The following is a 14,981-nucleotide window of genomic DNA, read 5'->3' as shown; positions in this document are numbered from 1 at the left end:
TGAAGTTTTTTCAAACATTCAACATCACTTTTAAGATCTTTGTCACACATTACAGTAGAAAGTTTCATAATTTACGCATGTAATGGCATCATCTGTGTGAAACCAGAGCAAAAATTATCATCACTCCCTTGCTTAATTCTATATTCCCAGGGTTGAGTTATTTTTCAAACTCCAAACAGTCAATTTTATAAAAGTTTCATGAAACCAAAATGTGAAGTTGCCCAGCTCCACTTCTGAGAACTGATGTCCCATTCATAATCATCCCATTGAAAGCTCACTCTAAAGCCCAAAGGATTCCTCAAGTGCACCTTAGAGAGTCTATAAAAAGGAGAAACCCTGTAGGTGACCTCCTCAAACCACAGGCTAAGGAAGCTTGCAGAGGAATTTAAAGTTAGTGAATTTACAGGAGGCAGACTATGGAACTACCAATACTTCACTAACAATGTGGGATATTACTCAGAGTAAGTTTATTAAAGCATGCCTCTAATCTGAATGTAGTTTTATTTTGAGCATGCAGGGGAAGGTAAAAGACAGGACTATTTAACCCTAAAACAAGTGAAAATCATGCTCTTATGCTTTGGAAAATTAATGTAGAAATGTATATAAAGTCTTTATTGTAAAAGAAGAAAATTGATCTTCTACGACTTCTTCCTACAGAGCGAAAAAGCCTAGGGGAAAAAAAAAAAGGGTTTCCAAGATTTAACTGATAGAAAAGACAACACTAAAGATCTTGATTGTACAAAAATTTAAGTAATATTCAGGATGATATGCTAATCATTTCTGGTCCACCAGTTAAAGATAGAAGACAGCCTTATTAGGGTAGTATTTGGTTTAGAACTTTTGCAGGAAAAATAATTAGGAGCAATAATAATACGGAGAAAGATTAAATATAAACATCACATTAGTTCAGCAAGCTCTCTCACTACTAGATGCCAATAATAAACGTCAACAAGAGAGCTAAAATGAAGATACCCAAGGGAAGACTTGTTTGGGAAAGTCACATAAGTGGACATTTATTTGAGTTTGGTTCTTGACCATTTTCAGAAAGTTTGCAATAAATTCATTTATCCCATAAGTTCCACTAACAATTTATCAATTTGCATTTCTCTGGAACAATCCTAAATACTTAAATATCTCACTATATTCTATCAAGAAAAACACAACAGAATATTCACTAACATTTATTTTGACTTATTAGTACCCATGCCTTTCTGATTGGTAAATATATTAAACATTCATTACTCTTGCCTGAAAGTTAATTGAAATATATGTTGGAAGACAGGGAGTGTCTTCATTTCATCATAATATTGTCTACATTGCATTACATTATGTTGGCCACATTGACAAAAGGTATACGTAGGTAATTGTGGAGGTCAAGAAAGGAGTCTTCCACTGGAGAATCCAGAAGGAATGCTGATTCCTCTGCTATTTATTCAGTATTCCCTATTATTCTATGTCACATCTACATGTTGGATGGATACATGAATCTTTATCTTGTGTAGTATCCACCATTATACATCTCTGGCTGCCTCTCTGTTCCCCCAGGGAAACCACTCAATCAATTGTATGAAAGATGTCCTTTTTTCTTCCAACCCACCACTGACATGACATGACAGACACCAAGATAACTGTTGGTCATAACCATGGCATACTGTTCACCTATATAGAGAGCAGTAATAATAGGAGATAAGCAAGACTTTTGATTGAAAGGGAATTTCTTGAGGATAAGGATTTTGTGCTAATCCAAAGGTATAATGTCTCCTGTCAAATAGGAAAGATATATAATATATTGTGTTTTGAATTTTTCTAAAAGTTTTAATGCAAGCAATTTCACATTATTTCCTCTCTTCGCCTCAGTTCTCATGTCTGTCATGAACAGTGTATGATACCTAGGTAAAGGAAGACTTAAAGGTGCACTGGAAGATATGACTTCAGCTTGTACCAATTACAAAAATGATTCCTAATTTATATTATCCCATGCACCAGTAAATTTATAACCACTTTTACTTGTGTCATTATTTGCTACTCTTATTTGCTTTGAATGTGACTATAATTATACTGTCTTATATAGGAGTGAATACTCTTTTCTCTCACCCTGTGATATATCGAACTGATTTACACCATCTACAAAACTTAAAGCAAATATCAAATGCCTTCTTATACAACTACAAGCTCCCAAAAAGTACACACTCATACACATGTAGAGTACTAATAATTTGAAACAAATTCTTTAATGTGAAAGATTTATACCAGATAAACCACAACCAAGAAAATGACTTTTTACTTTAGCCTTAAAAGATGACATCTTGAGAGTCATACTCAAGGAAATCATTATCTCTTCCTCATATTTGAATGACACCTTGGTTGGGCCTAGACAGAAGTAGATTATGTTGTCTTATCCTCCCACTATTAAAGAAGCTATAGTACTTATGGTTTCCCATCACTCAAATAACAAGCTATGTTCTGTTCATCCAAATGTCTATTTTTTCAATCAAGGGAATAAAGTATAGCTAACCTCAGGTTTAAGAATTTCTACTGAAGACATTTCAAATCTGACAGGAAAATGTTGTCAGCTTCTCTCATGCTCATTTAAGCAACAGGATATTTGTATTGATAATTTTTATGTTAAATTCAGTTAATCCTTTTATATTAAGTCCCACTGCAGTTATTACAATAAGAGTAAATAAACAATTATGTAATGTAAAAAGTCCCTGAAGACAGAAGCTGTCTGTTTGTCCTCTAATATATTCCTGGCATCTACCAGAAGGTCTGGATCATAGTGATTACACAGTAATATGTGTTGGGTTATTGAATGAATTTTAATAAATTTAAAGCACCTTTAACTCACTTCAAGAAGGTGACTGTAAATGTCATCAAGTAGGTGTAATAAAATTTTGAAAACTCAATAAACAAAAATTATATTGAAACTTTTAAAAAACAGAAACTCATATATTAGTCATATTTCTCCTTTGGAGGCTAGCAGTTTATCTAGTTTTAAACCACCATTTTCTCTATGTTCCCGGTGAGAAATGTATACATGTTTTATATATGTATGTATACAGTACTGTATATATATTTTAGCTAGTGTTGAAAACAGGATAGTGTTCAATATTTATTAGTTAATAACTAACTTAAGAATTTGGAAAATTATCAGTATGATGCAAAGTATAAACTGTGAAATCATCTAGCATTTAATGTAATTCTTTGACACACTGTAAAATTTCTTAGTGATCACAGCTCAAAGAAGAAAATTTTTCTTACATATGTTTTTAAATTCAAAATGAGTATTAAGCCCTCTGAGGCATCAGGCATTGTTCTAGGTGCATAAAATAAATACCTTTAGCACTTTTATTTTAGTGGGAGGAAAGGAGAAAATAACAGGCAATAAACGAGGTGATGAGTGTTAAGAAGAAAAATAAGGCAGGACTACAAGGTCCAGAGAGTAAGCAGGAGATGGGCAAAGTATATTTTACAGGGTAGTTTTGTGTGCACAGGAGAATGAAGTTAACAAAGTCCTTTAAGCTAATGTTGTACACAGCAGATTATTGAACTCTACCAATCAAAAGAAAAGCAGGCATGAGAATAGCAGTGCTGTATGATACATTCGTTCATACTCCTTAGTTCTGGATAATGTCAATTATCATTGGTCTAAGCCAGGCTGAATCAAATAATGAAACCATAGATATTTATCCCCCCGTGAGAAGAATTATAAAATGCTATTGTGACTACATTGAAAGGAGCAGGTCACAGGTTCAACACTGCTAACTGCAGTAGTCATGAGGTGAAAGAGTTTATGCAGTATAAATGGGAATGTTTTACATAAATAATTTTTTTAAGTTGAAATTTAAACTTGAAGCCTGCCTTTAGTGCTATTATAAAACTGATTAGGTTTCGTTTATTTAAAAGATTTCTATACTGCTAAATAAAGTAACCCGTAGCGGTATGTGTGTTTGTGTGTGTGAAAGCTCTTCTCTGAACACCATCTTTAGCAGAGGTTGCCTCCTGGATATAAACTCTGCATTTTATCCATGTTCAACATGTTGAGATTTTTAAAATATTATTTATTAACTATTTACTAATGTTTATGCTTCCTGAAAAGTTGAAAAATGTAGCTGTGATAATCAAAATGTACTGTAACAGATGTCCCTTATTATTTAAATTTGCTTTTTAATATAGATAATTGACGACTCATTTTCCTTTGAGTTGGAAATACAGAAAAGCACTGTCAGTAAATCCAGGCCATTTTCATATTTCATCTTTCCTCACAATTTTCCTTTCAAAGTTCCTGGATTCTAACTTTATTCCATGAAGATTTTTTTAGGAATAGTTACCGTGATGAGTCATGGGCATCATTAGCTGCTGTTTTAAGCTTTTGCATGGTGAATGACATTATATTAACATTTTTTTGACTGGATCAAATATGGTAAATACAAGATTTTTATTTCTCCAGAATAATTATTCCAGTTTTGTTGTAGTCGTGATGCGGGCTTTCTCCATTGCATCAAAAAAGTAAAATAGGACATTCAAACTAACGTTTATATATGTGAACATTCACACCAACACATATGTACAAGTCTATGAAGTGGAGGAGAAAGGAATAAAAACCCCATCAACTTACTTAGTACCCAAAAGGTGGGAAATGACCATGCCTAGAATCAGCAGCACTCGGATTGGTCTCATAGGATCCAAACCACAATATGCCTCATAATGAGATCAAATTTGGGCCTATTTAGAATTCTCCGCCTGTGTCTGAGCTCGACCATCAGGTGTGTGTGGAAAAGAGGAATTACAATGACGATTCCAGTTGGAATATGAGATCTAAGAAGATGTTAAAAGAAATAATGAAAGAGAAGGATGACGGGAGACCTGAAGCCTGTGTGTGTAACGGCTCAAGGACATGCATTCAGTACCTTGTCACTGGCGGCCTTGGTTCTGTGACCCTATTAGCCACATATTTTCTGCCGGGTTGCAACAATGAACAGTAGACTTTTCATTTGAAGCACACTCCAAACCTTAATGATTCTCTTCTAAGAGCCCTTCTCTTAATTAATTCCACAACATTTGCTATAATTTAAAATGATTTTATCACTCGCTCTTTCAGTTATCATATCAAGTCACCCTGTGGACCAAAGACTCTGAGCTGCCGTGACTGGAAAACTGTTTTTAAAGCTGTGTTAAAACACCAGGCAGAAAAGTAGTACTGAAAGATGGAAACTGCCTCACTTATTTCTATATGTTTCTGTTGCTAAAGAAAACGTGAAAAATGTTAACAAAATGGGTTTTTTTCCAGGTACTTCAACATATTGGCACTAGCTAATGCTTTATGTTACTTTTTCTTCCAGGAACCTTGGCTGCCAAAGGGTAACCCTGCATAAGAACATGTTTCTGACTTACATTCTGAATTCCATCATTATCATCATCCACCTGGTTGAGGTAGTACCCAATGGAGAGCTTGTGCGAAGGGACCCGGTAAGCACAGCATGGTTTTGTTTCTACTTTTATTTTAAAGGATATGGTACGTAAATAGCAAATAGAGTGTTAATGTTTGACTTAAGCAGATGTTTACATGTGTAATCATATTTACTTCTATAGTCAAGTTTTACATTGACCAAGATGTATCATTCCTATGTAGTTCTTGGAAGTAATTGTTAAATGCTATCGTATAGGGCTTGGAATGATTGAATCCTAAGCAAATAAGAATCATACAACATATCATGAGTTTTTATGACTAATCAATAATTTATTAACATCTATGGTAAATGTACTGAGCATGTCTTGTGAACATTACCAGGGGCACTAAGGCAGCGCTTCCCAATGACCCTAGTGTACCACTCACGATTAGATACTGATCCCCTCATCATTCTGGTATCAGGTTGGGCTTGGCCCAGTCACCTCAGCTATGAGCAGCTATGCACTGACACTAATGAGCCATATAAATATTCTCGTGATCTATGTCTGCATGCTTTGAAAAAGGTTTTACTGAAATAAGGGAATACAAAAATTGGGGAGACAACAGGACATCCATGAAACTCATGCTCACATGCGCCATTGCAATAAGCAAATCTGGTGGGTATCCTCCTTCTATTTGAGTATTATAAAGAACAGGAGAGCTGAAATCATTTAGCTCCATTACTGAGAACCATTCTGAATTTCTTCTACCAGAATTGCCCTGACAGCTATTCAGAATAACTCAACATTGCCTTCCACCTTCTCTCGTTATTGCCAAGATAGTGTTTTTCACAGTGGTTTCCAAACCTGGCCATACTTGAAAATCAACTGGGGAAACTTGGTAAATATGAGATAGCTACTGCCCACGTGATGCTAGAGATTCAGTAGGTATGAGGTGGAGCCAAAGAATATATCCTGTGCTGCCACCCTTGGAAATCATTGGCCAACTTCTGGGTGAAGCAAACGAGCTGGCAAAGGAGGGCAGAGGAGAAGCACTCTGAGGCACTCTGAGGTTCATCCAAGTCAGTCCCTGATATTATAAACTAACAAAAATCAGAACTGAAATGGATTTGGAGGTCAGTTATTCCTTACTCCTTATTTTACAGAGCAGAAACTTGAGGATAAAAAGGGAAAGTGATTTGCCCCAAATCATATAACTGGTGGGAGAGGAGAACGAGGACTCAAATCCACATCTCCTTACTCTTAGTTTTGGTTCTTTTCTTTGCATTCCATGTTATATGTCTAATAACAAATCAGTGAGAAATTAATGACACTGAACTGGTTGATTAGGTTTCCAAATCTATCAGATTGATTTTTAAAAAATCAAATCACTTTGGTGCTTTGATACCAAGTAACCACTTACTTTACAGAGATTTTTATGTATCACCCCAGTGTTTAAATAATTTATAATTACAGTTTCTATTATTTAATAGTCATTTTTCCCTAAGTATTTTCATCTCAAAAAAATTCACAAATTTTTCTCTGCCAGCTCCTTTGCAAACCTGCCTTCCTTCATTTGAACAAGGCTTTTCCTTATTCATTTAATGGACAATTCCATTAAGTGATTTTAAAACTTTAATAATGTAATTATTTATTAGATCAAATATGAAATTGCAAATATTTGATCATTTGTGTTTTGCAAAATTGATGAATCCATGTGTTTCTTCCTAATACAAATGTGTGGCCAGTACACTGGGGTCTAGTAAGAGTGGGGACTATTACCACCCCTAGGCCTGAATGGACAAGTAGAAGGAAGACATAGGAACCTAAAGAGAGAGAGGTGGTGTGGTGAAGGCTGCCCTGCAGAAATTCAGGACTTCTGTCTTGGGACACAGCTAGCTTGCAGCAACCCCACAAAAGGAAGTGGGGAAATGAATATCCCTCATTCATTCACTCTCCTCTCCCAATCTCTGCCAATGGTCCCCATTAACTGAGTGCAACTGGAAACCAGAAGGCAAGCAAGCCCTGATGGAGACGTACAGATCCATTTCTGTGGGCCCAGGGCACTGGGAGCAGGGTGGAAAGTGCATCTGGAAGCACAGACAGAAGCTATCTAGCTCCCAGTGAATGGCCAAGGGAGATATTCATTTTTGTTTCTCTGCTTAATTGTGTTATGCAAGCATCTGTAGATAGCCTCATCTTTCAAAACTGGCATTTGACAGTTCTGCCAGCTCAATAACAAAAATGCGTGAAATCTGCCCAGAGCATGCATCCTGCGTGACAGTGGCATGGCATGGGAAAGCAGCTTAATTTGGCTTCTAATGGATTCACAGTGTTAGTAATTTTTACAGTATGAATGTATCCAGAAAGGCATTATGATCCATTGTTTAAAACCCTGGTATCTGTTATTGAAGACAAAGTCCTGTCTCACCCACCTGTAGAATAATGTGACCAAATGGGTTTAGCTTGATGAGTTTTATTTTTTAATGTCAGCTAATTTAAATAAAATTTGTCTCGTTTAATTTAATCTCCACAATCCCCCAGTGAAAGGTGGATATTATCCCCATTTTAAAGCTGAGGAAACTGAGGCTCGGTGAAGGCAAGTGTCCTCCATCCCATGAACACTTAAAGATGGGATTCAAGCACAGAAGCCAGACTCCCTCTTCTATACCACTTTGTACTCTTGATTGTCTTCATTTATTTCCTTAGGCAGATGTGTTCTTAAAGAAATGGGCTCAGTCATTTCGTAATTCCATAATTGGACACGCTCACTATAATTAATTAGAGAAGCTGTCCCCCACTGAGTTTAAGATAGATGTAAAAGCCATTAACTAAGCATCTCTCTACAGAGAATAGTCCAATTTTTGGCTTTCCATCTCCCATTAAGGGTACAAACCCTGAGAAAGCTAGTGTCTATAGGGAGCAGGCTTGGGAGTGGCACTTCGCTTTTTGAATAAGCAGCCACGTTGACCTGGGAGCATGCTCAGTCGAATTATGAAGTATTGTAAGTTCTTGAATAGACTTTTTCTTATCTCTCTTCTGGGGGTCTTGGACCCATATCTCATGCCTCCAGCCTGCCCCCCAGCTGGTAATGTAAAGGAGGCTTCTCATCCACTGTGAGATCTTGCTAAATCTGTTATCTTCCTGAAATAGTCTAAATTCAGGCTTTTTATGAGTTTGCTACTAAATTATAGAAGCCATTTAACTTTATGCATCAAATGAGAATAACAAAAACTGCCCTGCTTACTTCTAAGGGGCTGTCCTAGAGTGCCAAAGAGTAAAGCTTTTAAAAACTCCCAAGGGCATAATACCGCAAGTGATTGCTCCCAAGGGTTGCCGTCAACCCTTGACTTGTGGCTAGCTCCCTAGGTCTCTGTACTTGGACTTTTCCAACAAATCTGTTACTCTATTCATTACTCTGAACAATCGCATTCATTATCACTGCTGGATGTTTCCGCTTTCAAAGGAAGTAGACATGCCCAGCCCTCTGCCAGCCCCAGTACACAAGCTGTCCCCCAGCTACTGCCAAGTCTGCCCATATCTGCCTTGCAGCTCCTCTATGGCCTGGGAACTTTAAATAGATCCTGTAAGCAGATGTCCAAGGACCTGGCTCTGCCACTATGCACCTGATTTCCTGGGAGAATGTGAGTGTGAGCTTCAGGGAGCCAAAGAAATTAACAGGAAGCTTTCGTTTGGGTTTGGAGGAATGAGGCTGATTCTGCCACACACATTAGGCATTCTTAAAGTAAGTTTGAGATAAAGGAAAGAAGCTTATCTTTGTGGCATAACTAGCATCTGGTTCTCCAAATCAATATATTTTTAACCTAACGGATTGGATATTTTTAGCTATACAAGAGCAAACCCCCTAGGGAAAAACTATAAAACACTTGAAAGATAAAATCTCACCCAATCAATCAAGTATTTATCGACCACTCAAAATTCAAATTTTAGTCCTCAGGCTGAACTGAATTCATACTATTCTGGAAAAATATCTATTCATGACATTTTCTTCATCATCCCTAGCAATGAGCCAAGCCTCACATGGAAACAGCTTCCTGTGTCTTACAACCACAGATACTGGGTTTAGTCATTTTTTAACTATTTCAAACTATAGTGTTTTTTTTTTCATGGAAAACAGAGGAGCAAAAAATCAGAATATTTTTCTCTGTGTGCCTAAAAGAGGAGGCTCTTTTCCTCTGCGATTAGACAAAATAAAACAAGCCATGAATAATAAGCCACTTACAGCGGTAAATGAGGCAATGTCATAATGTGAGAACACATTGTGCCCTCTTCCACAATTTCAAACCTCTGGAAACACATGCCTGTCACCAAATACACATAAACAGTATAGACCGAAACCAAATAACTACAACGACAAAAATTAATTCGTGTTTGTAAATTGTGAAGCATACAATTCACCCAGAGGAAAGAAACTAGGCTTTTTTTTTTTTTTTAGTACTTTCTCTATTTGTACACAGTCATTGTTTTCCCATGAGGCATTTGTTAAATCTCTTATCAAACCCTCCATATACAACAACATAGGGCTGCTCTCTCTAGGTAAGCAAAATCAGTTCAAGAAAGGGCAGGAAAGAACTCTCAAGTAAACATATTTTATACGTTATTCATCCTTGAAAATGCTTAGGTACTGTCACCAAGAGAGACACACATGGCTAAATTTGTGTTGTGTCTCACCTTGACTAATGCATATTCTGTCATAAATGTATTCATAGAAGCCCAAATTCTTGAGTGCGTTTTCCCATTCAAAAGGTGATTACAGTTGAAACTGTAAATTCAGTTCTTAAGAAAGAAGAAATTTTCCCTGCTGTAATAGATTTAAATGCAGAGGGAATAAACGAGAACTAGGGAAGGTTTAGCTGCTATTTTGAAGCCCCATCTTTCCCAGGAATAGAATTCTCCACTTCTACAGAGACAGAGAAAATAGCACCCAAAGGCTGAGAATCATGTCATCAACATTACTAAGTCACATGCAAAATCATATATTTAAAATTACTTTAAATGAATTAGTTGAAATATTGCATTTTTCTTGAACAACTGACATTCCAGAAAACATTAGATTAAGGTTGTTTCTAGCCAAGAAAAGTAGAGACAAGAAAGAGAAAACCAAAAAAGAAGAGACAAAGACAAACAGCTGAAGAAATTTTTGGAAAACAGAAGTTATTAGACATTGTCAATCTATAAATATTTATTGAAATTGAAACTAACATGTAAACAATAACCACAGTCATAAATTAAATAAAAGCATATCAATCAGCACTTCATCTATCAGTGATTCAGGCATGTGTTTCCTTAAAAAAAATGAAACAGAATACATAATTTCTAAAGACAGTTTCTCTCTTAATCAAACTAAAGACAGAGGTGTAGGTTATCTATTTATTTTTTTTTTCATTTTGACCCAATTCTGGGTCACTGAATCAGCAGTTAAGAGCCAAAAAGATTTTCCTTCCCAATGCCCATGGGAATATATTAAAAATAAAAAGTTATTTCTTGAAGAGGAAGGCTGCCTCATCCCAAATGCTATCACACTCCTACTATAAGAGTCTTCTCTTTTCATTTTGTTGAGGGCAAAAAATACTCCACAGTGTCCTCACTCCTCAGTGGAGAATCCCTGTGGGTTTGTGGTCCCTTTCCCGTTAAAGGAGTTTGTTCCTTCCCTGAGTAGTTTTTCTTAGGCATATTCTCTCCTGTGTGGCCAAGGGTGAGAATCTTATTCCTTCACATTCTTTTTTTTTTAAAGTTAAACTCAAAATAACTCATGGCATAAATAAGGGCTGAATACATCCTCAGTTTATTGAGTGATGTGAAAATTGCCCATTGTCATTTGTGTCATTCGAGCATTTCATTTCCATAATATCTAAAATTTTATATTTTTTTGTTCTACCTGCTCACTCCATGATCTTCATGTAGAGAGAGTCAGGAGGCAGAATTAAAAGCATTGTTCTTGCTGCATCTAAAGGAGGCTGGCAGGATACTTGTCATTCTTTCCAAGTAAATTTCTCTCTAAACTTATCTGGGTCTGAAAGGGACAATACCAGGAGATTAGTTTTTACTGGGAACTTGAGCACTTTGCAGCTCAAAAGCTGAAACAATTGATTCACATTTTCTATAGCTTCTAATATAAGTAAAGTCAAATGAGTACCAAGTTCTGGCAAACAACATGAATTTCTTCTAACCTGTTTGTTCGGAACAATTGAACCACCAAGCCATGTCAGAGCTTCATCCTAGGTAGGCACCAGCTTAGAATGTGCTGAGAACCAAGGTGCTAGAGGTGATAAAGCCCAGGTGTAAACTGGACGCCTGCCCAGCCTAGGAGGCTGCTGCAAGGGAGAACATATAAATGTGAGGGAACTAACAGAGACATCAGAGGTTTTGAGATAAGAGCTCAATGGCAGAGAAAACAATATTGGAGTTATCTATTTCAGCAGCCTATAGAAAAAATTAGATTGAGAATAAAAGTGTACTACGGATTTAAGGAACAATGCAGAGAGAATAATGCCAAGATGGGATAATGAGGTATCCTGCCCTGGTGATTTATGCTACTTCACTTTATTTGCATGTCAAAACCAATAAATGATCTTTTAACCGAGATCATACAGTGCATAAAGGTATAGGGGATTTCTTTATTCCTTTTTAAAGTTATTATTTATAGTTGATCACATCCCCATATGGATTTGAAGGAGAATATGTCCCTAAAATGGATATGAACATCAACCCAATCTCCAGTTTCTCTCATCTGGCCAATCTGGGTGGTACCTCTGCACCTGAAATCAGTGACTTACACATGGTCTCTTGTGCCGTGGTTTATATAGCAAGTCTTCACCTCAACATTTGCAGCTAGCTTTCCTTAATTCGAGAAGACTGTCACGAATTTGGTGCAGAACTTGTTACAGATTCATTTTCATTCTCAAAGAGCTTCCAGCAGGGATGCTAGAGCTTTTGTATACTCCGTTAGAGTATTTTGGTTCATTGTTAGAAAACTGTGGAGCAACAGTTCATCTGATATTTGCTGTGCTTACGGGGATTGCTCCAAATTCTGCAGCATTGGTCTTGCTAAACTACAGAATCTCAAATCCTCGCGCTTCTACTTACAAAGAAATCTGTAATCTTGAGCAAGTTACTTAACCTCACTGTGCCTCACTTTCCTAATGTGTAAAATGGAGATAATAATAGCGCCTTCCTCATAGAGTTGTTTATGAGAAACCAGTATGCCTAAAATCCACAAAACAAGGTCTGGCAGGTAAAAACTCTCCAAGGTTAGCTATCATTATTATATTATAACTGTTAGCATTGTCATTATGCCTTTAGCATTTGTCAGTTTCTAGCTGAGGTGCCTAGTTCATTGCTGTTCCAGAGCAGAGATTTGGAAAATCATAGCATTTGTAAAACACTGCTTAAATCTACAAAGGACTAAGTATGAATGGAGAATACACATATTTACAGGTTTGTAAATCATAAATAACTAAAAGGGGCTGTTGTCTGAAAATGTAAAACTAAATCAGTCATGCTTGAGAATCCCCAAAGAAAAGTGATATAATACCCTCACCATACCATGTAGAGAAAGACCCCTGAGAGTAATAAATGGTTAATTTTTATTCCTTTGCCACATTTCTAACAAGTTTTTCTTAAAAATCAGTTGGAATTGTGCGTATCCCACTCTTCTGCTTGCTCTGGCATTGTTTTCTTAACACTTCCAAAGTGCTTCCTTTGCCAATTTCCGGATCATCTTCCGATGTATTTATCTCAGGTGAGACTTTCTTTTCCTCTGCTGTTTCGTTCCGTTTCGTTTCGTTCTGTTTCGTTTCGTTCTGTTTCATTTCATTTGTTTTGTTTTTTCAAAACACACAGAATCACAACTACGCAGTTCCACAAATTCAAGTTCATTTGTTCTGAGACATTATCAGGAATCATCTCAGGATTGCATGACAGACTCGTGTTTAATTAAAATATTACAATCTTAAATTCCTCTGGAGAAAGACTGCAGTACTTTCCTATAAAGTTAATGCCGACTTTCTGATGGGAGGATTTTTCTCTTTCATTCAGCTAGCTTTAAAGACTGTACAAGTTTATAGTTTTCATGGCAATGAGAAAGGTGAGATGAGGGCCTTTTTGCCCCTTAGTTTTTTTCAACTGCACTGGCATCTTGACAAAAAGGTCTGAAATTCTTCCTTATTAGGTTTTGAAATATATGTCGATCGAAGTCAACGTGTTTCTCATTGCATCATGAGTTTACTGGAACAGGAAGCTTGTGCCTTTTGTTGGTTAGCATTATCAATGGAAGGCCAGCAAGTAACCAAAATAAGTGGCAGATACTGAGGAAACTGTCTCTGTATCCTGAATCCATTCAAAGTGTGGTCCGCATCAGCATCGTCTGGGCTCTTGTTAGAAATATAGACTCTCAAGCCCAACACCACACCTTCTGAATCGGAATCTCTAAGACTGGGACTAATGAACCTGTTTTAACAAGCTCTCCCAGTCATTCTGATGCATGCTAAAATTTGAGAAGCACTACCATAGATTCTTCCATTATTTACATTTGAACTGGATATATTTGGAGGGGTTCATCACTGCTTTCAAGAACTCATACTCCCGTAAATAAGCCATGCCCATTTCCACTAGCTTTAAAGTCAAGGAGTAGACTCAAGGTCACTTTCAAGCTTGTAAGATGTGCAAATAGAGAGACAATAAAAGGCAAGCCACATGCCCTTTCTATTTTTCCTCATATCAAAATTTCTCTCTCACTTTGAGATAGGAGGTCTGTAAAAATTGCCAAACTAATTGAATGTCAGTCTCATTTGATCCATCTTCCCTTGTAGGCATACAAAAGTAATTACTCTCCCCAGGATTACCCACTCCAGTTCTACACACACGTCCAGGAAGATAATGGAGACGCAACCTCCATTTCCCAAAAGTTTGTGCCCATATAAGGCAAAAATGACACAAGCATCACTGATATACAAGAGGCAGAACAACCTATAGGCACAGTGCTGGCCGGTGCATTGTCCAGATATCTTCTATGTTGGCCAGCTCTCCCTGGAATATTTACAAATGAGCAAAAATGTTATTGGTCCAGAGATTTGTCAAATACCAACAAAATCAACTAGAAGATTATATTCCTCTTTGCTTTGGCTTTTGTTAACCTACCTCTTTGGCCTACCTGTTAATGTCTCTGTGACATTACTAACCTACCTATCTCCCACAAGTATTTTCTTTTCCACATTTTTATCAGTCACTGTCCTTCGTATCTCCTAGTTCTTCTGAATGATTTCAGTGACGCCTATTCTGACAGAATAGCCCAGTTCTCACCTCTGCCTTATGCTCTATGGTGCTCTGTGTAGGAGTGATAGAACATGGACCATGTCCTGATCCAGGCTGTTATTCAGAGGAGACTGCGTTGCTCCCATGAGGCTTGACTCCTTTTTCCAAAGGAAAACCTCACACTGATTCTGAATCATAAATGCCTCTTTTATTGTCCTTGGGCCCTGCAGGGCATGTTTCCCTGGAGAAACTGGAAGTAGCCCTTTCCAGTATTTCTTAACACACACAGCACCCTGAGACAGCCTTGAGGGACTCAAGAC

At 37.1% G+C, this 14,981-nt stretch overlaps 1 protein-coding gene across 3 annotated transcripts in view; it reads left to right on the top strand.

The window, feature by feature from the left end:
* CALCR (calcitonin receptor) overlaps positions 1 to 14,981 on the top strand; it is a 133,418-nt gene that overhangs the window by 100,815 nt on the left and 17,622 nt on the right. For all 3 annotated transcript variants that reach the window (XM_012647559.1, XM_012647569.1, XM_012647576.1), the window contains one exon: positions 5,343 to 5,469. In XM_012647559.1, coding sequence (XP_012503013.1) covers positions 5,343 to 5,469 — 127 coding nt within the window. The remainder of the gene's footprint in view (positions 1 to 5,342; positions 5,470 to 14,981) is intronic.

Source organism: Propithecus coquereli, unplaced genomic scaffold (assembly GCF_000956105.1).
Source record: "Propithecus coquereli isolate 6110/MARCELLA unplaced genomic scaffold, Pcoq_1.0 Scaffold108, whole genome shotgun sequence".
Taxonomy (NCBI): Eukaryota; Metazoa; Chordata; class Mammalia; order Primates; family Indriidae; genus Propithecus; species Propithecus coquereli.
Note: the sequence above shows the minus strand (reverse complement) of the source record. Positions and strands in the feature narration are given on the sequence as shown.